This window comes from Diadema antillarum, unplaced genomic scaffold (assembly GCF_040938485.1).
Source record: "Diadema antillarum isolate AM-2024a unplaced genomic scaffold, OU_Dant_1.0 seq00000096_RagTag, whole genome shotgun sequence".
Taxonomy (NCBI): Eukaryota; Metazoa; Echinodermata; class Echinoidea; order Diadematoida; family Diadematidae; genus Diadema; species Diadema antillarum.
This window is the reverse complement of record NW_027271185.1, coordinates 597,035-620,539: the sequence shown is the minus strand read 5'-3', so window position 1 is coordinate 620,539 and position 23,505 is coordinate 597,035. Positions and strand designations below refer to the sequence as shown.

General features: G+C 40.3%; 1 protein-coding gene across 1 annotated transcript in view; it reads right to left on the bottom strand.

The window, feature by feature from the left end:
- LOC139726688 (homeodomain-interacting protein kinase 1-like) overlaps positions 1-21,715 on the bottom strand; it is a 72,268-nt gene extending 50,553 nt beyond the window's left edge. Inside the window, exons 1-2 of the mRNA XM_071637674.1 lie at positions 21,343-21,715; positions 1,546-2,683 (exon numbers count right to left, since the gene is read on the bottom strand). Coding sequence (XP_071493775.1) covers positions 1,546-2,683; positions 21,343-21,349 — 1,145 coding nt within the window. The 5' untranslated portion in view covers positions 21,350-21,715. The remainder of the gene's footprint in view (positions 1-1,545; positions 2,684-21,342) is intronic.
- Positions 21,716-23,505: the final 1,790 nt, after the last annotated feature.

Below are 23,505 nucleotides of genomic sequence, written 5' to 3'. Positions count from 1 at the left end.
AGAGCTACATTTGTGTACCATGTAGTTGTCATGCCTTGGTGATGCTGTCCATCCAACTAGCCACATGTTGCCCCCCTTGGAGATAATTACCTGCCAGCTTGCTGGCAAGGTATGTGGAGGGCAAAGATAAAATGGTATAATAAGTGATTGATGGGGGAGATGGAGGAGGGGGCTGGTGAATGAGGGGTGGGTATGGGAGCTCCACTCATCTATGCAAATGAGGTGGTTACTGCCTGTGCAGACCCTTTGTATCGCAGACACACAGACACAAACACAGACACGCATCCGCATCAAACACACCCACACACTCTCGTCATGAGTTCTTTTAGGAAAATGACTCAATCCCATTTACGGAAGTCATTTGCAGCCCAATCATGGCAGATGATGTTTTCTGAATAAATAATAGGGGGAGGAATAGGATTGGATCACTTTTGTTTTCCTATTAATAGTAATACAAGCAGACAAGCAGATTGTTGGCAGCATTACAGCTGTATCTTGGTACTTGTAGACCTGTCATTAGCCAGGTATACAAATTGTACTTAACTGACAGGTTTATTACCGTTATCAAATTTTATGCATGCCTTTAGGGCAAACTTTCTGTTGTTCCTCCTCATCAGAGGAAGCCCTACTAGCTAAGTCTTGCCCTACATAGCAACAACTAATGCATTCAACTGAAGGTTATCATATTGTATTGCATAGACTACAAAAAGAAGTGAATAGGAGGATTCGTCGCCAAGCTGTCGGTGAGAAGTATTCATGATTATGAATTACAGTAATGACTCTACTCACACACACACACACAAAAAAAAAAATCCAAATACTGAACTTTTACACTCACAGTCCATATAAAAAACAAACAATCAAACAAGCACTGACTCCGACACCCTTCAGAAAATAAGGCAAGAAAACTGAATATTGATCAAGTTATCATTGCCACTCCCAGTCATCTCGCAAGAGTATTATTAAAACATGCTAATAACTTGCACCATGATACATTGTAGGCACCCTGTGCTGAAGACACTCTCAAAATTTCGGCTTCACAAGAATGGTGGACTGTGCATGATATGTACACTGGGTCATCTTTGCTATTCGAACATATAAACTGGGGTACTGTTATACTTTCTCTAACTTCCTTGTGAAAGGTACCTTCTGCCTCTCTGCCAATAATGCATATCCTATCTCACGTTTCGATACACACTGTGGTACGTGGTAAATGAGCTGTCACTCTCGAGCACAGTTTAGACAAGCTGTATTTCTGTTTACATGCCCCAACAGTGTTTGACAAAGGACAGCTGTTTAGCCATCAGACAAATGTTCGCAGCCACCCTGCACCAAACTAGGCAAGAATACTTTCTAGAGTCTGGTCTGACTAATGTTCAGCCGTGAACTGCTGCTAAAAATTGGCAAGACTCAAGGCACATCCAGAGCTATGACAAGGGACACAAAAGGAAAAACTTCCGGCTTTGAACAACAGCTTGATGACTCATTGTGAGGAAAGCAAGGTTTCACTGGAGCATTATGAGACAATGTGGGAAAGCGCCTTACCTGTAGTATCGTGACTGGAGGTACGTGGAGCAGACAGCTTTGGAGACGTGACTGGCCGAGCCAAAATCGATGACCTTGACCCGATAAGGCTGCCTGACTGGATCAACCAACATTATGTTCTCCGGCTTCAAGTCCGCGTGGATCAAACCTAACGTCTTTAGCTTCAACAGCGCCACCAGCACTTGCTGCAGGGTGGGGCGGATGTGTTTCAAGGGGAGGGGGCGAAATTTACTCTGTTTTAGGAAATCGTAAAGATTCTTCTCAAGGAGTTCAAAGACCAGGCACGTGTGGTTCTTGTGTTGGAAGTACTCATAGGCTCTGACGAGATTGAAGTCGTCCGCGTTCTCTGCGCTCAGTCGCGCGAGGATGCTAACCTCAATCTGACCCTGGCGGGCGTAGGATGGGTGGTTTTTAAGGATCTTGATGGCAACTATCTCGTTAGTACCTCGCTTCCAACACTTGACGACCTGTCCAAACGTGCCCCGCCCGAGAAACTCCAACACCTCATAGCTATTCGTGAGGGAGCACAGCACTTCGTGTTGTACCAGCTGATAGTCGCCCTCCCCGCCGGACGAGCTCTTCTTGGACGTGTTTGCATTCTTATTGGAGTTCGTTGCCGTATTGGCATTGCTCGTTGTAGCTTTACTGGAGTGGTTTGACGCGTGCGACTTCTCGTGCTTATCTCCCCGGTCCGTTCTCTCCTTGTGGTCACTCCGGTCTTGCCTTTCATTTCTCTCGTGTCTGTCATAGCGATCTTGCCTCTCCTGCCGGGTGCTGTAATGGTGATGGTTGTCCAGCTCTTTGCTCTTTCGCTTCAACCCACACTTCTGATACGTGTCCAAGAGTCGCACCGTTGAGGCCTGAATCACGTTCTGAGTCCTTCGCAGCGACGAGGATGAACCTCCGCTCTTGGAGGACTCCAGGTACACATCCTGAGTGTTGGAATCGCTCAGGGGAACAGTTCTGAGGGTGCTGGTGGAGACCCCCGTCTGGGGGTTGGTAGTCACTATCACGTCATTGTTGTTGGACGCCGACTGGCGCAAATGGGTGGCTGTGGGTTCGATGTGGAACTTCTTGAAGGAACAGAAGGCGCTGGTCTGGGAGCCAAAGTTTGTGTTCCTATTGAGAGTGGACATACCTGGAAAGCAGAAAGAAAAAATCAAAAGCTGTCAACAGTACCAAAAGAAACACTACTGGCATCTTGAAAAATATAACAAGCTATAAAAATATGTCATGATCCCCATCAGTGTATTGTAATACACAATTGTACAATGTCAATCTTCATAACAACTATGAATCACTAGTCACATCAAAATAATGAATGTTTTCACATTGAGTGCATCACTACCGCAGATCTGTTGACATTTTATCTCCAGACTAACCATTACGTGATAGAATGTCAGATCTTGCAAAATGCATGTGCAGTGAGTGTACACGCGGTTTAGGTTATCATGAGAGACCTGTTCACAATTACCAATCATTACCATTGATGTCACCTTTTGGTAGAAATAACACTTTATTTACAGGGGATATGTCTTCAAAGTCATTCTGATTTAAAACAAAACACATTCTTCATTCTCATCCTGCCTTTATGCTTGGCAGCCGTACCGATCACAAAATGATTTGACAATTCAATGTCAGAGTACATAATTATTGTAGACTCCCTCCTTGTAACAAACAGGAATGTATCCCCGCTCCTTACCTCACTTTTACGTGGAAAACAAAAGAAACAATTATATAAACATGTCTTCGGTGAACAACGTCACAGCAGGGATACCTGAGAGACTGTCAACGAGCCATATGACGAGCTGTCTTACAGATTACCTCTAAAAATATCTGTCTCGGGGTAGAAAGACAATGTGGTCGAAGATGATACAATTACTTTCACTTCTTGGTGCGCGCTGCACAAGTGGTTTGCCACTCAAATTTCATGCTTTAATACACTGCTGTTCTTTGCCTATCGTTCTTCTTTGACATGACATCATTATGCCTCTGGTGAAAGGCATAAAGATATCATGTGGAATGATTTAACAAAAGGGGAAGGCGTTCTACCTTTGTCCTGGCTATTTGTGGAAATTGGGTATATATCACTCATCATGTCACAAACCCCAAACCTCAAACTGGAGGTATGGACTTGAAATAACACCCCCAATATAGCCTGTCAGATAAAAAAGAATTAGAATCTCCCAACCACAAGAGTTTGAAAAACACACAATTCTAAAATGATATCGTTTGTTGTTTGTTTTTTTACCATGTTTGTGTTTTATACTTGAGTGCTCTGTTTGTTGTTTGTTCCATGAAAGGGATATTTGTTTGCTAAATACACAACAATACACAGCCCTGTCACTGCACAGCTACGTGTAGTTGCAACATGGCTGCACCAGTCACAGTCGAAACACCTGTCAACTACACATGTACACTTGTAGCATGACGGCACAGATTTTGAATTAATCTTATCAGGTTTGTTTACTCAGACCTACACATACATAAATCTAATCTTGATCCTTTTCGCTTCATTTTGATGTAAAGTGATATTGACTTTAGGCCTACACAATCTACAACCTGAAGCATTGAAGCTTTCCGCCGAGTTCCTGCTTCCAAAATTTTTTCAGTTTCCTACCCTTTTTGAAGCAGAGTGCAAACTTTTGCTTGCTTTGAACATGCTATCACAGTGGTTATAACTGCACTCACATTGCTGTCAAACTTTGAATGCTGTATTGAATCATACGAAATGATTTTCATTCTCAAACTTGTAGGCCTACTGTGTTTCATTATCAGTGGGGGGGGGGGGGGTCCGAATAGTAAGTTTGTTATTTTTTTTTAACTTCCATGTATTAATTCATTCATGTGAATTTGAACTATAGATAAATCAAGGTAACAAATCCATTCACAGAAGAAATTACAGAAAATTGGATACTGACTCTGAGAAAATGTCTTTAACCCTTTATGTTCTCAAAAAGCTTCATGAATACTTTTTTTTTCCCCTTACAGTTCAACTTGTTGAGCCTTTGGAAGCCAATGACAGGCCAGTGGCTAATGACAAGCTTAGCAGGTAATCAATGATGGCAAGGCAAGACTTTAGAAAGTACAGACCTTGGACAGCGAAAGAACAATGCTTTCAGAAGTACCTTTAATACAATGTACACACACATTGACAAAGCACTTTTACTAGCCTCAACACCAGACTTTCTCACAAAAAGAAAATGGCAAACTATGGTCTCACACATTCTATTGAGAAACTACACTAATGCTTCTTTTGATATTGATGATGAATTATCTACAGAAGAAAAAAGAATGTGGCACAAGGAAGGACTGTTAATCTCCATAATTACAAAGACACAACTATGTTGGTACATGTATGTATTAGTGTAAAATAAAAGACTGGGAGTGAGCCTACAAGAGATATTGCTCCAGGGGGCCCCCACTTTTGTTACCCCTGTTGTTCACTGCTCTATTGTTGTACTTGCCCTTTTGTGAGCTATGAATAGTGCTTTCCTGTCAAAGGCTAGAGTCTTGATCTGCACCTCCTTGTAGCTGTGGGGGCAAGAACCATGGAGTGCCCCCCCCCCCCCCCCCCCCCCCCCCCCCGAAATAGAACACCCTGCTGGATTAATTAATGATGTACACATCTAAAGCCCATAGGGGCACTGTGTGCATAAAGGGCATACAGATAGGAGAGATAGAAGAATATAAAGAGAGGGAGGGAGAGAGATGACCAGATACTGATTACCAGTGCATTGTACACGTGTTGGGCTTTCTACTATTAAAGTGATCTAAAATGTTATCATGCAGTCTTTAATCTATCATCAGCCCACATCATGGCAAAGCAAAAACATCAAAATATAATTCTAAAAAAAAATCCCTTGTAAACTGTGAATTTGTAGTGTGATGTTGCTAGGCAACTATCAATAATAAAAACCAACCCTCTGGAGAAAATCCATCAGTTGGATGACTATCATGAGATGTGGTGTTAAAAAAAACTTGAAGGAGTTTGAAACATGTACGTAATACCTACATGTACATTGTGTTGGTTGTACGCAAAGCCCAAAGGAAGAAGTGCTTGTGAACAATAGCTTGAAACATGGTATGTATGCAAAAAGCCCAGACGAGAAAGTGTTTGTGTACAACAGCACAACTGGTAGAAATGACTGGCATTTGCACGTGTCGTCCCTAAACTTACAGGTTATCTAAATACCCTGCCTGGCTACACACAGTAGTGTACAAGTCTGAACCTGAAACTTTTACAAATGACATTTAACAACAATAACATGTTCTTCTTTTTTTTTTTCCATTAAAAGGGCAAAGTTTCTGCACACACGTGTATGACCAAGTAAATGAGTTCAATCTTTGCATCAAATGTCAATAATATTATGGCTTATGTAAGTGCGGTAGAAAATCATGCTCAGAAACCTGAATCTCATACAGGACTTCACTATTCATAACAAGATATTCCTCCACGCTTCAAGCTGTGCTTCATATCATGACATGCGTAGGCCACATCTTGAATAATCTCCCCCCCCCCCCTTCAGCAGTCAGTCATAACACAACAATGCATTGAATGAATCAGGCAATAGACCAGACATCAGTATAAGAATGTACATTGTAGTTTCTTGTTGACTCTACAAAGAATGGACGGCCCATCTGAAACGCACAGATGGCACAAACCTCCCCCTCTCTAGCCGGCACCCGCGCAAACGCGCCTCCGACTGACGAAATGTCACCCCGCGTTTTCCTGACAGGTCAGACTCTCCCTATTGCTCATGCCACTTTCTATTTTGAGTTCTGAACTAGTAAGCACCTTCCCAAGCCATCATCCCCCCCCCCCCCCCCCAACAAAAATGGACCCCTTCCACTCTGGTCAGGGCTTTAGCATACAGGAAGCCAGCTATTTACAACTTGTCCCGCAGTCTGCAGCTCGCCCCCAGTTTGCTCCACGATGCAACAACTTCACGGCTGCCTTCCTGACTTTATGCACAAACCAAGCATCCTGCAACATTTCAGTCAGGTGGCTACCATCCCAACTGTCTGCTTGCCTGGGCAACTGAAATTCACATTGGGCAGGTAAAATGAATGCACACTTGGCTCTATAATGTATTTTGAAGGCTCTCTTTGCCATGAATTCCAACACTTATATCGGCAAATGTGTGAAATGTCTTTCATAATACCCTGCTTCGGTATAGGTTACTAATGAATCTTTGGTAATAATAATACTGCACCGAGAGTGACTTTAGTCCCATACTTGCATATTTATGCTGTCATATATTCAAAGTGCAGTTATAATACCTTACAACTTGTTTTGACAACTGAGCAAAGTGTCCCAGTGGAGACATGAATGGGCTTGCCAAAATATGCTCACATCTTGTGATGGAAACTTGGGCTATAAGGGGCCTGCACTGCCTTTCAAGAAAATGTAGCATACATCCAGTACTTACTGTATAGCCAGTGTTAGTTTCATAATGCTCATGAAGCACACAATCCCCACACTTTACTGTGAGTAATCATGAGTACCCGTACATATGAAAATGAATAAAAATTATTTTGAAAATGGAGATCAAAGCTACTTGTACCTATCTACATTGTATGTCAGTAAAACAGAGACTCCAACTCTCCCGTTTTCGACGGGAGATCTCCCGCCGAAAACCCATTTTTGCCAAATCTCCCGTTCTCCCGTTTGAGATTTAATTTCTCCCGCTCTGGCTCAATGTCTCCCGTTGGAAAGGATTTCTTACTTATTGCTATCGTATGTTGCAAAAATAAGCCTTAGATAGCACCAGAGAGCATCTAGAACCCTAGGAACTTGACGCTTCGCACACATCAACTTGGAGTCTCCCGTTTGCTTGGGGTTTCAGGCGGGAGAATCTCCAGATCAGAAGGTGCTTGGGGTTGGAGTCTCTGGTAAAAATACATCATGTAAACAAAACAGATACTACAACTTATGTACCCTTCAATTTCAAAAGCTATCAATTCTAGGCTATGAACCCTATTCCTGTGCCTCTGTAAACAATCCGTGCACTCTTACACTTGTGCGCCCAAACAGCCACCAAAATGACAATGAAAGCGAACTTTGGTCTAATGCCAAACACAATAGGAATCACCACATGGACTCTGCTCTTCGCTTTATATAAATAAACTTATCTTGTTTTGAATCAATCTGTTTTCCTCAAGTACGCACTGCATTGGTCTTATTGTTTTGTGACTATCAGCTGGATGGTTTGATCTGAACGTCAAATGAATCTTAAGGGTTTTAACTCTTTTCGTATAAAATAATTGCAAGTTTAAAAAAAAAACAAAAAAAAAAAAACAAACAAAAAAAAACAAAAAAAAAAAAACCCAGCAGCAATCTTCAAATCTAGTCCGAGTGTATGTATCTCTGTCTACAGAGGTGACTGCTTACATGTACATACTCCATGTGCTGCTACTCAGAGCTGTGGTGTCAGCATTGTCAATAACAAACCGTGTGATCTAGAGAAACAGAGCTATGTGCGCAAATAGCCTACAAAGACAAGTCACTTGGTCATACAGAAAGTGTGGCGGAGCTGATCAGTCTATTAAAAGTACAGTCACTTCTGACTGTTGACTTGACCAATGGCCCATAGGTCTCAAATGGACAAATTCTATTAATCTGGTTGGTTCAAGAAACACAGACTGCTCTCAAGAGCTGAGCTGGTATGCAGCTCAACATGGTATACTTTTTATAGTACAGTGTATGTTACAAATCCATTTTGCCCATTTGCTGAGGGCAAAAAACCCAAAACAAAACAAAAAACAAAACAAAAACAAATCTGACTGATGAGCAATTGATATGAATGGGTGCTTACCAATAATAGATGGTACATTTATTTGTATCAAAGCTTTACAGCTGTACAGTGTGCATGGGGCTCTTGTCTGAATTGTGAATTGTGTCAGCGGAAAAAAAAACAACAGCTTTTTGTATGCCTTGCTTTGCACCACATGACTGTATTATACTGTACACTGTTGTACATGTCTTCTAATGCAAGTTTGTGCTGGGTTTACACAAGACAGACCTGTATAAAATATACAAATAGCCAAATTACAGATAAATTTCATAACAGCTATTAAAGATTTGTAGAACTGAGCAATGTACTGTACTTACATGTACATGTACCATACGATATGGGTAAAAATGTTAAACGGTACATTTGTAGGTGCTGAAACTGTGTGTTCTACAGTACATGTACAACGTACAGTACTTGTAGATCGATGTAAATTCATGTGAAAGCAACGCCACTCTGTTCCTTCAGAAAACATACAAATACCGATCACTATCATAAAATAATGAATGTATGTGATTCCACAGATAAATGCTTATCATTCTCTGACACTGCAAATTATCTGAAAAACAAATTAACAATAACACTGTATTGTGGAAGTATGACATCGCAACTTCCCAATTTTCTTTGTGCATTTATTAATCAGGGCCCTCCGTCCTTATCACTCTCAAAATCTTTGTGGAAGATGATGAAAAAAAAAAAAATAGTTGTGGTTAGAGGGAGAGAGCTAAATTTGTGCCAACACTTTTTCATCCTTGTGACTCACACATCTGATAAGAAGCATCCCTCTGCGGAGAGTCGCTTGGCGGCTGCACGATGTGACAGCGACTGCCTTGTCTTCTACTATTGACAAGGTCTGACGGGGAACAGTGTATAAACACTTGGACAACATACACTGCAGCATAGCACAGTTAAATACAATTGTAAGCTAGCATTCTGCTTCAGCATGCTAGAGAGTGTACTTGTACACAAGTACATTGTCCTACAATGTAAAATTGTATGATGTACAGACCAATGTCCCTGCTTGCCCTAAACTATTGGTTGTACGCCTAGTATTGGGTATCAGGAAAGGGATTCTCGAACGTAAAATTGCCTGTATTTTTTCCCGGGGGGGGGGGGGGGGTGGAATTTGTGTGTTTAAATGTCAAACAATACCCTGTTGTACATAGAATTAGAAAGACTGACTTTGCTATGATATGCATTTCCCATAGACACCAGCCTGAGTATTCTTGGGACTCAACTTAAATAGGTTAAAGTTCACAGTTTCAAGAAAAGTTGAATACACAACTGGGAAAGGATAGCTTGTAAGCCTGTAGATTGTCAGCAATTGAACACTGAAAGAAAAAAAAAGTAAAAGTGTTGCAACTATACTATTAAAGTATACAATGTATAATAACATTGTAATGTTGTGTCACAGTTACAAACTGTTTTTATCATAATTCATGTGTAATACTGTATGTCATGTACATTTCTGACTCTGAATTTTAACAATTTATTGTTGTCCATTGTGACTTTAAGCTAGGAAGAACATACCACAATACTTCACTGTACAAATGTGTGTACATTGTACACTGTACATGCATGAATGGTATTCTGAAAGCTCAAAATGATAGTAAAAATCAGTACTGCATAGTATACGTACAATGTATACATACAGTACAAGACTTGTAAATTTCATGCACAGGAATACACTGTAGATGATAAAGATGGAGAAAATACGTAGAGAAAAATTAAAGAAGATTAATTCATTTCGATAGCTCTGTATTTCAATGCAGCCAATAAGATTTTATGCAGGACTTGACAATCAGCTATTCATTTCCGGAATGTGTTTCAGCTACAATAAAGTTAATGTTGTATTCAAATTTGTATTCACTCAATTCTCAGAATACACCTTGCATTGAAGTCACCACCTTTGGCATTTCCCAGCATGTTTTCCGGAAGGCAAGGAAAGCCCTTTGATGACAAAGAAGGCACAAAATACATGTACATGTATGACTATGTTTGATCAAATCCACTGTTTTGACTACTTTTGTAGCTTGTATTTATTCTGGGTCTGCTGAGTGGAGAAAAAATTGCTTGATCTGGCGGCTGGCCTACGTTTGTAGTGAGGCTTGCAATTTTGTCAGATATCTGTGATGAATTCATTCCTAGTGTCTATTAAATTCCAACTGGACTGGCCTTAGCCTTCGTACTTTCATCCAGCGATTATAACTTTTGAAGACATGTGCAACTGTAGTATTAAAAGCTCTTTGTGTGACATGGAATTGGAAATGTACACCACTGTACTTGTAGTTCTTGGTACAGTGACGCCCCCCTCTCTCTTCCTTGCAGACAACTTATGGGGAGGCATTTAGATAATGTGCACTCGCAAGGAAACAGCGTCATTACCTCTGACTCACTGCACTCAGAAGTCGCTGCCATGAGGACCACTCTCCCGTATTTCTCCTTCTCATGTTGTGAAAAGAAAATAACCATGATTGTTTCAAAGACTGTAAATCTCATTAAGTTCTGGCGATCATGCCACCTCCCCCCTAGCCTTTAAACAAGGCGACTCGCTCTGCGTGCCCCCGTATAGCGCGTTTACCCCACAAACCTGTTGGCCGGCGAGTGGAGCGAGCCGCCTTTATCCACTCGTTCAGGGATGTGTACTTTTGTCGTTGTTGTTGCTTTATATTCTTTGACAAATTTGCGTACAAATTTGACGCAGAAAATACACACGGCACCAAGGCAAGCCTCGTTAATATTAAGTAACTATTCTTATTCTACTTAATATTAACGAGGCTTGCCTTGGTGCCGTGTGTATTTTCTGCGTCAAATTTGTACGCAAATTTGTCAAAGAATATAAAGCAACAACAACGACAAAAGTACACATCCCTGAACGAGTGGATAAAGGCGGCTCGCTCCACTCGCCGGCCAACAGGTTTGTGGGGTAAACGCGCTATACGGGGGCACGCAGAGCGAGTCGCCTTGTTTAAAGGCTACCTCCCCCCCCCCCCCCCCCCCCGAAAAAAAGGAAAGTACAAGCTTTTGACAGTAAATTCTCTCAGCACACTGAACTATTTTCTACAAGATTGTATTGAATTTATAATGCTCTCAAAATGGCTTTGATACGAAAGAATCTACTGTCGGTCAATCATGGCTGAGGGCATTGATACCACAAACACTCTGATGCTAATGACTTTTATAATCTACAGTTCATCAGACATGTATTCCCCTTGATTGGATACCTGTTTTTTACCCATGTACCAGTATTAAATGTCCATACATTCACTTTCCCGAAAAATCTACAACTTGTAGAATAGGACCAGGTTTTGTAGGCTCCATTCTATGTCCTCATGAGACTAGAAAGGGTTGCAAGTTACAATGTATTTGTGCCATAATGATTAAAGTCCCCCCCCCCCCCCTTAAAGGGGAAGGCTAGTAACCGATCAGTGGGAATCAGTGGAAATGCTGGGAGATGATTGTTCCAATCCTTATGGGATTCATTCAAGAGTTCATTGTATATCTATTGTTGTGTGAAAATGATTTGCTTCAGAATGGTCTCATATTCAAGTAATGTGCAGTTTAATGCTTCCAGGTTAGCGTCCCTGGTCAGTGACGGAGCATTAATCTGCACATTACTTGAATATGAGACTGTTCTGAAGCAAATCATTTTCACACAACAATAGATATACAATGAACTCTTGAATGAATCCCATAAGGATTGGAACAATCATCTCCCAGCATTTCCACTGATTCCCACTGATCAGTTACTAGCCTTTCCCTTTAAATGTAGCAATGCTCAATAGCAACTAAGAGGTCAGACCCCGGCAATGAGGGGAAATCGCCCTGCCAACGCCAGCCTGGTGGAGGGTAGGAAACTGAGAAATTTCGGAGACAGGAACTCGGCGGAAAGCATCAATCTATCTTTAGATCTTTTTAGATGGGGAGCTATCAGTCACACTCATTCCCTCGCTGGGGCATTTGTGGATCCACGCTTTTTGCGAAACTCCCCATGTTTGCTTGGATTCTTGACTCTTGACTTTCAGGCAACCTAATCATGGCCGACACGGCTTCGCAGCCTGCAGCCCACAGGATATGCGCGAAGAAGATTACAGTATTCACACGCACAGCATTCTGCCACTAGAAATAGAATTAAATTCATGATTGAGCCAAACAGCTGTCAAAAACATAATTTTCCCAAATGTATACCATATGCCTATTAAAATACAATTCCCCTTTTAAACTCACACTACACAACTTTTGCATAATATATCTTTCTGGATTTATGTCACACATACAATTCTACATTGCAGCTGTACTGTACACAAGTATGATAGGAGAAGCAAAAGGCATTGGCCGCAATGATAGAGAGCTACAATAGATGCTTCTTCTTGTCACCTTTTTTGATCAACATGTTTGATCTACAGTTGTATCAGCAACACTATACAATGTGTACATTGTACTGTATTAAAAACTTCATTACAAATGGTATGATGCAGCATGCTATTGAAAGTCAGCACACATGCAGTATGTACAGTTGTGTGTGACGCCCAATTGGAACGCAGCAGCTTAATCTCAACAAATCCCATTTAATCCGATTTCCAAACTTGTTCTTGGTGCAATGCCAATTTATGGAGAAATGCACAGCAAAGAACACGGTACACTGTATACCGTGTATCTGCAGTCATACACATGTACAGTTGTAACTTGAGACACAGTCCTACAATGTACCTACATGTACAGCTGTACTCAGTGATTTGCACTCATGACTTCCGAGTTTTTTTTCCCCCAATCCTTCTAGAAATTTCTAACGTCATGTTCCTCATTACTACTGGTACCGTAGGCATCCTGTTGCATCCAGCCTCCACCTTCATACAATATTGTATGCTGTTGTTGCAGTATCAAAAGAATGACAGTAACGTACAATGCAATGTTTGCTGTGTAAAAAAGTAGATCAACTACATTGTACATGTGCATGTAAAGTGCACACAGTTGTAATTGTTCCTATGCACCCAACTGTACAATTTATTGTGCAATAAAAGAGCCTATGATCTCTCAGCAGGCAGCCATGTACTGTACACGTACATAAAAACGAACACTTTCTGGGCATGGGATCCAATGGAAATGTTAGCCTTGTACTGCTGAGTACCAACGGTACACGTACAGATACAGTTTGTACAGTGTACACAGTATGCTGTGAAGGATGACCAGTAGGACTGTACAATAGCAGCAGACAGCTGTTTCTGACTATAAAAAGTACATACTCTACAGTACAATCTGTAGTGTACATGTCTACACAAACAAGCATTGGATCTCTAATAAAGATTTCCGAGCAAATGCGCGTGAATGAACTATTAACTTTTAAAGGTACATGGTCCCGGTGGTTTATAGTCAAATGCGTACGCGGGCGCACGGCGCAAGTTTCCTGTAGAGACCTACATGTACATTGTACGCTATCAACTCCTCTTTAATAGCGCTTACGCTTTGGCCCATTTCCCCCCGAGTCCGAAGAAGTCCGATCCATTGTAGTCAGTGGTCCGATCACAGTTCGGCTCATGATTCAGCTGAGGGGGATGGCAGCTTTGGCAAACTTCTTTTGTGATGTCATACAGTGTACGAAGAAGCACATGGTTTGTAAGCACGCTTCCTGGTATCACTACAGACTGCGTAACGCGCAGAGAAGACAACTAAGGCAATGTGACCTACATTGTAGGAACACCTACGCGCTTTTAATACTCTTGATGACAGCTCAACTTCGGCAAGCTTCGTACCTCATCATGCTAACTGTGATTGGCAGTATCATCCAACAGTGCTCTCTAACCCACCAGGACAGTTGTAGTACACTTGTACTTCACACAAAATTGATCATACAACCACAATGTAGTACTGAGTTACTGAAAAAAAAAGGAAAAAAGAAGGCAGAATTTAATTGAATCATAACCATTTAAGTCATCAAGCTGCTTCCGTAAAGAATCATATTTCCACTACTAGAAAATCAGAGAATAGTCTTCATTATATTGGTAGTGCTCAAGTGATGGCAAGCATGGTACATGTACATGTATGAACAAATAAAATTGAAATAAACAGAAAGACTTGCAGAAAAGACACACACTACGGCACCTTTCAAAAAGATACAATACACTATCAATCGTATATTGTAGGCCTACAGTATACACCCTGTATACTGTAATACAGTTGATGAATGTGACAGTGATTTGTTTGTACGTACTGCCTTTTCCACACGATCACCTTACTAACTTAAAGGAGCAAGACATGGCTTCCTCAAATATTCACTGTAAAAGCACATTGATTACCATGGTGATGTACACTGTATATTATGCACACTATTTGTGCACCACATTGTATTGTAAAACTACAATTTGCACAATATACATACGCAATAATGATGGTATACATTAATGATGGTTGCCTCTAAAATGGGCATTACAGTTTTAGGGCCATCATCAAAACTTTACTACACGGCCACTTTTTACCTGCACATAGTGTACATGTTGCCCTGTGTGAAAGAAGTATTGAATGACATACACACAATGTAGGCCTATGCAGGCAAAGCATGTGATCAAGAAATGCAGAGCAGATCCTTATGCTTTAATACATTTTGTATGACATGTGATGCAAGAGACATCATAGATAGGTAGGCCTACAACTTATTTCAGAAGCACTGTCTACTTCAGTAGGATTTACACTGTACATTATAACATGAAATTTCCTTCTTTGAACATACTCAATATACTACATCCTTTACAAATAGGTCCCCTATAATACACTTTATTATGGCTGGCTTCAATTCTACTACTAGTATTCAAATTTCATAATATGAAATTGCATTAAAAAATCATAAAAAGATAGTCACTAAGAACACTTTGTGTGCTTGTTTAGTTGTTCTTTTCTTTCTCTCTGTATCTCCATCTCCCTCTTTCCCACTTCCCCTTTTTTCTGTCTCTCTTTCAAAGACTACATTATTTTGCACCTGGACCCAACTCAGAAGGCAAGTGTCAAGTGCCCTGGCATTCTGGGAAGGGTTGAATCTGGGGTCAGTGTGTATGTGTGTGTGTGTCAAGCCTGGGAGGTGTAGGGTTTTACCCTGGGGCGGACTCTTTCCATTGTCTGGCCCCTCTGCTTGGCCGCCTGCATGGGTCAACCTCCAGGAATAGGGGTCAGACCACTCTCCCTTCAACCCCCCAAATCTGACATCACACACAAAGGCATACCTCCACATCGCATAGTCAGTGTTGCTAGCCTATGGGTCTGGTGGGGCACGTGCACGGCTGTGGCACCCAGACACCCCGCACGCTGCAGAAAAAAACTCTGGAGCACCTTTGTTGCTCTCTTGGAGTTGGATCCCTCCACTGCAGCATGGCAATCAAGGCTGCACAGTTGATTTTAATATCCCTTTGTGTACCGAGTAAAACCTGCATGACAGGTCTCTATACGCTTCCACAGCAGACATTGATTGCATGTACATGTACGTAGGCCCTACCATGTGTACAGTCTGTACATACAAGTATGTCCACCTGTTTTTTGTATTGTAACTACAAATACAGTAATTAAAGCCTGAACTGCATGTGCCTACGGTCCTGGCATGGGATACCTTGTACATGTAGGCCCTTTACAATGTAGATTTCCCATTCCCCAAACACACACACAGATAGTACACCTATCGTACACAACTGCAATTTTCCAGTGTACAAACTTTATACACTACGGTACTACAGCTACTGTATGTTCTACAATTTTTATTTATAAATGGAGTAGTGCCTACACAGTACAAAATTGTAGGTAAAAGTGGGAAAAGGAAAACCTTTTTGTCCAAATTACCATTTTAATAATCAAATCAACTCAATTTTAATAGTTGTCACTATTCATCCTCCATCAGGAACTTTTAAAAGGACAAGTTCACCTTCATAAACATAAGGATTGAGAGAATGCAGCAATATTAGTAGAACACATCAGTGAAAGTTTGAGGAAAATTGGACAATCGATGCAAAAGTTATGAATTTTTCAAATTTTTGTGTTGGAACCGCTGTATGAGGAGACTACTATAGCTTATGAGTCATATGCGTACAACAGTATAAAGAAAATGTAAAGAAAATTTAACATATTTTCACTTTTTTCGCATAATAAAAGAGCACTTGACTTGCCTCTTTCTAAGGGCAGGGGGAATAATATTTCCCATAACATACAGTTGTATGTCGGGTGACGAGTCAAGGGAATGTGTACTTTTTTCAAAAGATGAAATTTTGTGAAAATCTCTTTATATTTTCCTTATATTGTTGTACGCATGTGACATCTAAGTTATTCATACACTGCCGTAGTCTTCTCATCCAGCGGTTACTGCACAAAAACTTCAAAAATTCATAACTTTTGAACGGATTGTCCGATTTTCCTCAAACTTTCAATGATGTGTTCTACTAATATTGCTACATTCTCTCAATCCTTATGTTTATGAAGGTGGACTTGTCCTTTAATATCTAAAGAAGAAAAAGTCACCATTATACAGAGACTGAATGTACAGTGCACATAAATTGTGTTATTCAATGATGCACACAGTCCCTGACCAGTAAAAATCACTGTCGGACCAGCAACTTTTTCAGGAATGGAAAAGTATGTTAATGGAAAAACTGGGTAGGCCTACAGTGTACTGGTCCAACAGACAGGTCGGACAAGTAGAAAAAAAAAATGGGTCAGTGTGCAGCCCTGTGTTATCAAATGTCTATAATAATGCAATAATTATACATTAAAATACAGTACCACAGTGAGTGCTGTATTGTACAAATTTGCACATATCAATGTACACTCGTACTCTCACCCTGTTGTGCTCTTGTGTTTCTTATTCTATGGCCTGCAATGTGATTTTTTTTTTTTACCCTGAAGTGTCATGGGGTGAGCTGTCCAAGGCCATGGATGACTACTGCACCCCTTGTCTGAATTCCACACAGCACAGCACACAAATATTGTGCTCAATTCTGTTTCCTGCGGCAACTACCAGAACACCACACTCTCAAAGCCAGCAGTGCTTTGGTTGCAAAACCTACAAAATGCAGGACCACATGTAACATGTTCTTTACGGAATAGTGTATAGTAGTAAACCTATTAAGGAAAGAAACTAAAAGCAAGGCCATAAAGAAGCACTGTGGTGGATGCCCTTAATACACACAAATAACCCTACACAATCATTTGCACACAACACCACTAGAACAGTATGTTGCATACTTGTGTACATTTTATCCTATTAGGCCTACAAGTACTGTCACTGTAACCACTGTTTTAATGAGCACCAACTGCAGCTCAGCTCATGCACATCATGTCCAACTTCGCACTCCTGCCTAATTACCTGTGGATCACATGCTGTGTATAATCTTTACCTTCATCTACTTTACTACAAGAGATGATTACACTCAATCAACCTTTCTTCTTTCTTCTCTCTCATTGCTCCATATGTAGGGAGGCTCTCCAAAAAGCCTTAATTCTGAAAGGCAACAGCATGTCCTGGCCACTTCACTTGTTGCATTGTGAAGTGGACCCTTACGCCTTATTATATGGGGGCAGCTGAGCAGATTACCCCCCCCCCCCCCCCCAATCTTTCCATATTCACTTCAGGGAACAAAAGGCCCCATTCCCATGCATGCCTCCTCACTGGCATTTCACAGGAAAAAGGGTCTCCCCCTCTATCCCTCCTCTTTTCTCTGTCTTTCTTTCTTCTTTTTCCTTCCTTTATTGCCCAATGAGCAAACACCTGGCACACATTTCGACCCACACCTGTTTCACCACTCATGCGTGCTATAAAAGCACTGTAAAGAGACTCTGGATTAATCGTTGGAGAAGAGTCTGGCCTACTGAAAAACTCTCACAAAAACCCAATATACAAATTGTATATATGAATTCCCAAACCCCAATCTTCCTTCCAAATTTCACCCATGCACAAACAGTCAGTCACAGGCATGAAGCAGGGACCAGGAACCGTACTACAGCAGCTCTCTTGAATCAACTGTCTTCATACCTTCTTAATGGTGTAGGAAGCCTACATGTACATAATGGAAATAACGGTGTTAAAAAAAAAGAAGTTGTTCTTTCTTTCTTTCTTTTCTTTTTTTTTTTTAAGGGGGGGGGGAGGGGAATATTTCTTTCATACAAGTCCTCAGTACCGGCCACTTTCAGCAACTGCAAGGTGCATAAAACAGAACCAAATGTTGTCAGGGAACGGTCACATGATCATCTAGTTGTCTGATGAGTTTACCAGTTATAAAAATGGATGTGGAGTAATTCACCCTCCTACAACCCTTGCAGCAATGTTGTTGGGGCTAGTCAAAAAATAACATTTGAATAAAAAAAAAGATAAGGACCAGTGAATTCTTGATTGCAATTGAATGAAAAAAAAAAATGCCCTTGGTAGTTTGTACATCATTTCATGAATTTAAAAGCCCAGTAAGTTTAGGTTCAGACCAGCAAAAAAGGGAAAACTGTGTATCTAATGGTCCGACAGGGATAGGTCAGACCAGTAGAAAAAATGGTTTAGTGTGCAGCCCTGTCTGCACATGTACAACTGTAGGCCTACAGTGGATACACCTACAATGGAGGAGATGAGTAATTCACAAACAGAAAACAGATTGATCAATAAAAAAATTTAAAAAAATCTCATGCTGGTACATCTTAAAATGCACTAGGCCTACTAAGGATGAAGACAGGTTTTTGTAAGGCTCTGTTACAATTTTTGATAATGATATGAGAAAGAATACGGAATATAATTTGGTCTGAAATATTTGTCCTGTATATTCAATGCCAACTTCCTTGTATAACTTTGCCTATCTGAATGTATTAAATAGCATTAACCTCCCGCCCCCACATGCTACAGTATTAAAGAGAAGTTTATCACACAATGACACATTAAAAAAGAAAATATGAATGATGAAAAAAACAAAAACTCAAACTTTAAAAGAGAACTGAACAACTATGAAAATAATGCAACCATTAGATTGTACATTATACAGTAGATGAAAAGTCATTGAAAACAGATTAATCCCCCCCCCCCCCATACACACACACACATATTGTACACACACACCTGGGCCTCGGAAAGTGATGTATGGTCATGTGAATGTGACAGACTGAGAAGTGAAACTCAAGCGAGAAGTTTTCCAAACTTTGCAAGGTAAAAACACTCTTTTCCAAACCCTAAAACAAATTGTTTAATATGTTGTAACAGAGAAACTAAGCATGCCATACTGTTTTAACACATCAACAATTATTATTTGAATCTATGAGTCACTGAAAAATGGAACCATTACTCATCCAAAGCTACAATGTCCATTGTACATTGTACATTTCCGGCTGAAACTAAAACTACATTGTCCACGTAAAACCCTTTCATGCATGCCAGACTAAATCAACTAGATAATGGAGTGTATGAATGACTTAGATTGCTTTCTTTTCAAGGAGAAAAAAAAAGAAAAGAAATGCAGTATAAAGTTCTAAAAGTTATAACCTCCATAACCTCCATATTGTGTGTGTGTGTGTGTGTTTGTGTGTGTGTTTAAGATTCTACAGTGTACAACAGTTGTTTAAGAGCTGTAGAGATGATTACAAACTACAATTGTAGTTATAGAGGGACAGCACCAGTCTTATCAAATACCGGTACCCATACAGCAAGAGATCCATTGTACTCACTCCCACAGTGAATTTCAGAAAAGGTCAGAATATTCAAAGTGTTTGGAATATTCACTTTGTACAGTACATGTATAAATGTACAAGACTGTACATACACTGTATGTCTATAATTCTTGTTACCTCCACCAAGGAGATTATGTTTTTCTTGCTGTGTACAGTGTATGTTTGTCTGTTTGTAAAATAACTTGAAAAGTTGTGAAGAGTTTTGGATAAACTTACAGGAAAATTTTACTGTGTGATGATACAAGCAACAGATAATTGCTCCTGAATAGAAAGGCTTCTTTATCAATCGCAAATAGGGCGATTATCAGCATGTATGTACAATTGTATGGGTGGAAAGAAGCTGCACAGGCCATTGGCAGAGGTCTATACTCTCCAAGTGCTTTTCTAGTTCTCAGTTGAGTCCAGATGGCATATTACAAAATATGTACAAAATGTTACTTTTAGAGCCTTTGCCTTTCCTGACCTGTTCAATTCAGCACAGGTATTGACTGGATGCCAGAAGTACAGTACAATCATAAAATCAGATGTAAAGTATTGTTCAACAATGTAAATGTTATAACGTAGAATGCATTTGGCTCCTCCTGTTTCATACAGAATTCAAGGAAACTAAATGACGTGATTAATGCCATTTTTACACAATCTTCATCTAGATCTCTACGTCATGAGACAAGATTTTTAACATTGCATGATGCAGGAGGTTTTAATGTGTGCATAATGATAAACACTCTGATCTTGTTACTGGCATACTGCCACTGAACTGTCAATTAACGTAACACTGAACAATACCACTCTACCAGTCCGTTTGACTGTAGAGTGCACAGTGTAAATTTAGTCATCTGTGAGAAGTGCATGAAAGTGTTGGCTACAACACTACAGTGACTCTACACTACAGCAACACTAATGGTCACTACCCAACAGTGAATGCTGCGCGCTGTGGTACTGTTTGGCCACATCATCTACACGATCACTGCCATAATCACTGCCAATCACTTAAAGTCAGCTGATGCCAGTGCTATCGGTGGATTCTCTCTTTTTATCTTGCATATTTGTTATCACGAGTAGAACTTCACAACTCATCTTCTTTGCACCACAACACAGCACAGTGGGAGTGCACTAGAGTTGTCAGTCAGTAGGCCCTACACAGTGCATGGCAGTACAGTAGCACAGTTCACTATGGTATTGCTGAGGAGCCATATCCATGCATGTAAGCAGTCGCAGTGCAGTAACGTACACAAACATTTAGGTCACATAATGGGGGCAATATGACAAACAACGCCAGACTATTTCTTGCTTTCGACAAGAACAAAGACAAGTTTACATGGACTGTATACGTTACCTTGCATGTGATAATAAAATTTCGACGATCTGATCTTGAAATCATCGCCCTAGTTGACGGCGACACACGATCATCCACAATTCCGTTTCTATGAATCCCGCGTACAAATGGCTTCGAACAATAGAGGCTCGCGTGTGTACATTCCCCAGCGACGAATTCCGTACGTACAAGCACGTTGTAGATTACACAAATAGTTACCCGATTTTCCACTTCACGTATGAATCTTGCGTTATCTCCACTAAAATAATATCCTGAGTGTTGCTTCTCACATTTTTCCTTTCTTCTTATCAGAGTTGGAACTATCTCGCGTCAATACGGGGCATTTTGTGGCCGAAATTCTTGTCTTGTTTTGGCCCCGTGTGTTTCTTTCAGCATTTCGCCATCTAATCAACATGTCTTCGCCTTTCGCGATCCGAGAATCGATCAGCTGCCATACCGTGACGTCAGGGTGAGTCCACTCAAAAATAGGTGAATGTCTTTTACACACTAAGGAGTCCCTCCTTAGTGTGTAAAAGATCTCGAGAAATGTCGACTTGCTGAGTTGGAATAGGGGACAATTTTCACAAAAATCTAGAGCGGATGATAATTGTTTTAAGTCAAAAACACTTTAAGCGATAAATTCGTGACCTGCCCACAATAAAAAAAATATGAATGAATTTTTCCAAGACTTTGCCATCTGAAATTGTTGGGATTCTTCCACCTTTTGATTATTATTATTATCGTTATTATTATCTATTCCACCAGGTAAAGAATATAGGATACATATCATAAACATTACAAACATGAAACAAAAACCATAATGAACATTACAAAGGATATACTGTACTGTACACGTTACACAAAATGAAAATGAAATGAATGGAGACTACAATGTTGTGAGAGAGAGGGAGGGGAAAGATGTGAATACAATGTAAGAAAAGGAAGTAACCGCATGGTTCCCTTTTTATCAGTTTATGTTTATTCGTCACGTACAGTGTGTTGAATGTAGTGAATGTAATATATTTCATAATGAATAATGTTGTAAATGATGTTAATTGTTATTTTTTAAATAGTGATGAATGATTTGAAAATTGCAAATACTTTCTTTTTTAATCAACTATGTATTGTGTGAACAAATGTTGCAATTCAGCCTTTTGGCTGCGAGAACATTTCATTAAATAAATCACACCATACAATACATGAGGGTCAGGGCACACAAAAGTAAATACATTTACTATGGCCCGTAGGCATGTGAACCATGTTAACACAATTCGAAAATGTTTTGTTTATCTTTTTTTTTTCGAAGGGTATGTCTACATAATCTGACACCCTGTCATTTTTAATAATGATGTGTCACATGGTTATGAGGGGATTACTTTTAGTGAAGTAGTCATCTTAAGAATTGTTTATTTTTTTGTTTTCGTTTTGTTTTTTTTTGTTTTTTTTCTAGGGCCTACTGTTGAACTACATTCTCGTCTTGGCTCCTACAGCCTTTAACGCTACTACTGCCACAACTTTTTCCCGTCTATACCGCAACCACTACTAGTAGTTAGAAGCTTTAATGCATGCACTACCATTATCTGCTCAAAATACTGATTACTGTTAATGTTGCTATTATCAATCTCACTATTAGGGACTACTGATACTAAGTTGAGTTGAGAATGGTGAATAAACTGCAATATCCCAAATAAATTCTGGCCTATGTCCAGATCAGTTTCCAAAGACATTTCAAACGACTTTTGATTACTCAGTATGTCGAATCCACCACTGTCCACAACAGGAATGCAGCGCACCGTGGATATATCACATGATATTTGTCCCTCACAGCTCCATCAGAACGTACTCCCCTAAATTGAATATAAACGCTCGGCAACCATTCTAAAAATACCGCCAGTGATATGCGCCCGTGGTACGACCCATGCATACTCGCGGGATCGGGAGTACTAGTATGCGGTTAGACGCTGGGTATGCTAGGAAGACGGGCTCGAAAATTCTACGGGGGCCAAATTTCACATTACCGCTGACTTACCGGCCCTCCTCCTCGCGTTTCCGTAGTTCCCTTTGATCTGTTCGCATTGGCTTTGTCTCTCGATTATATCACCATCATAATATTATTTACCTTTCATAAACATGTACTTTGTATGTATGAATCTTATCCCGGTCAGTGAAGAGTTTGTGTTCGAT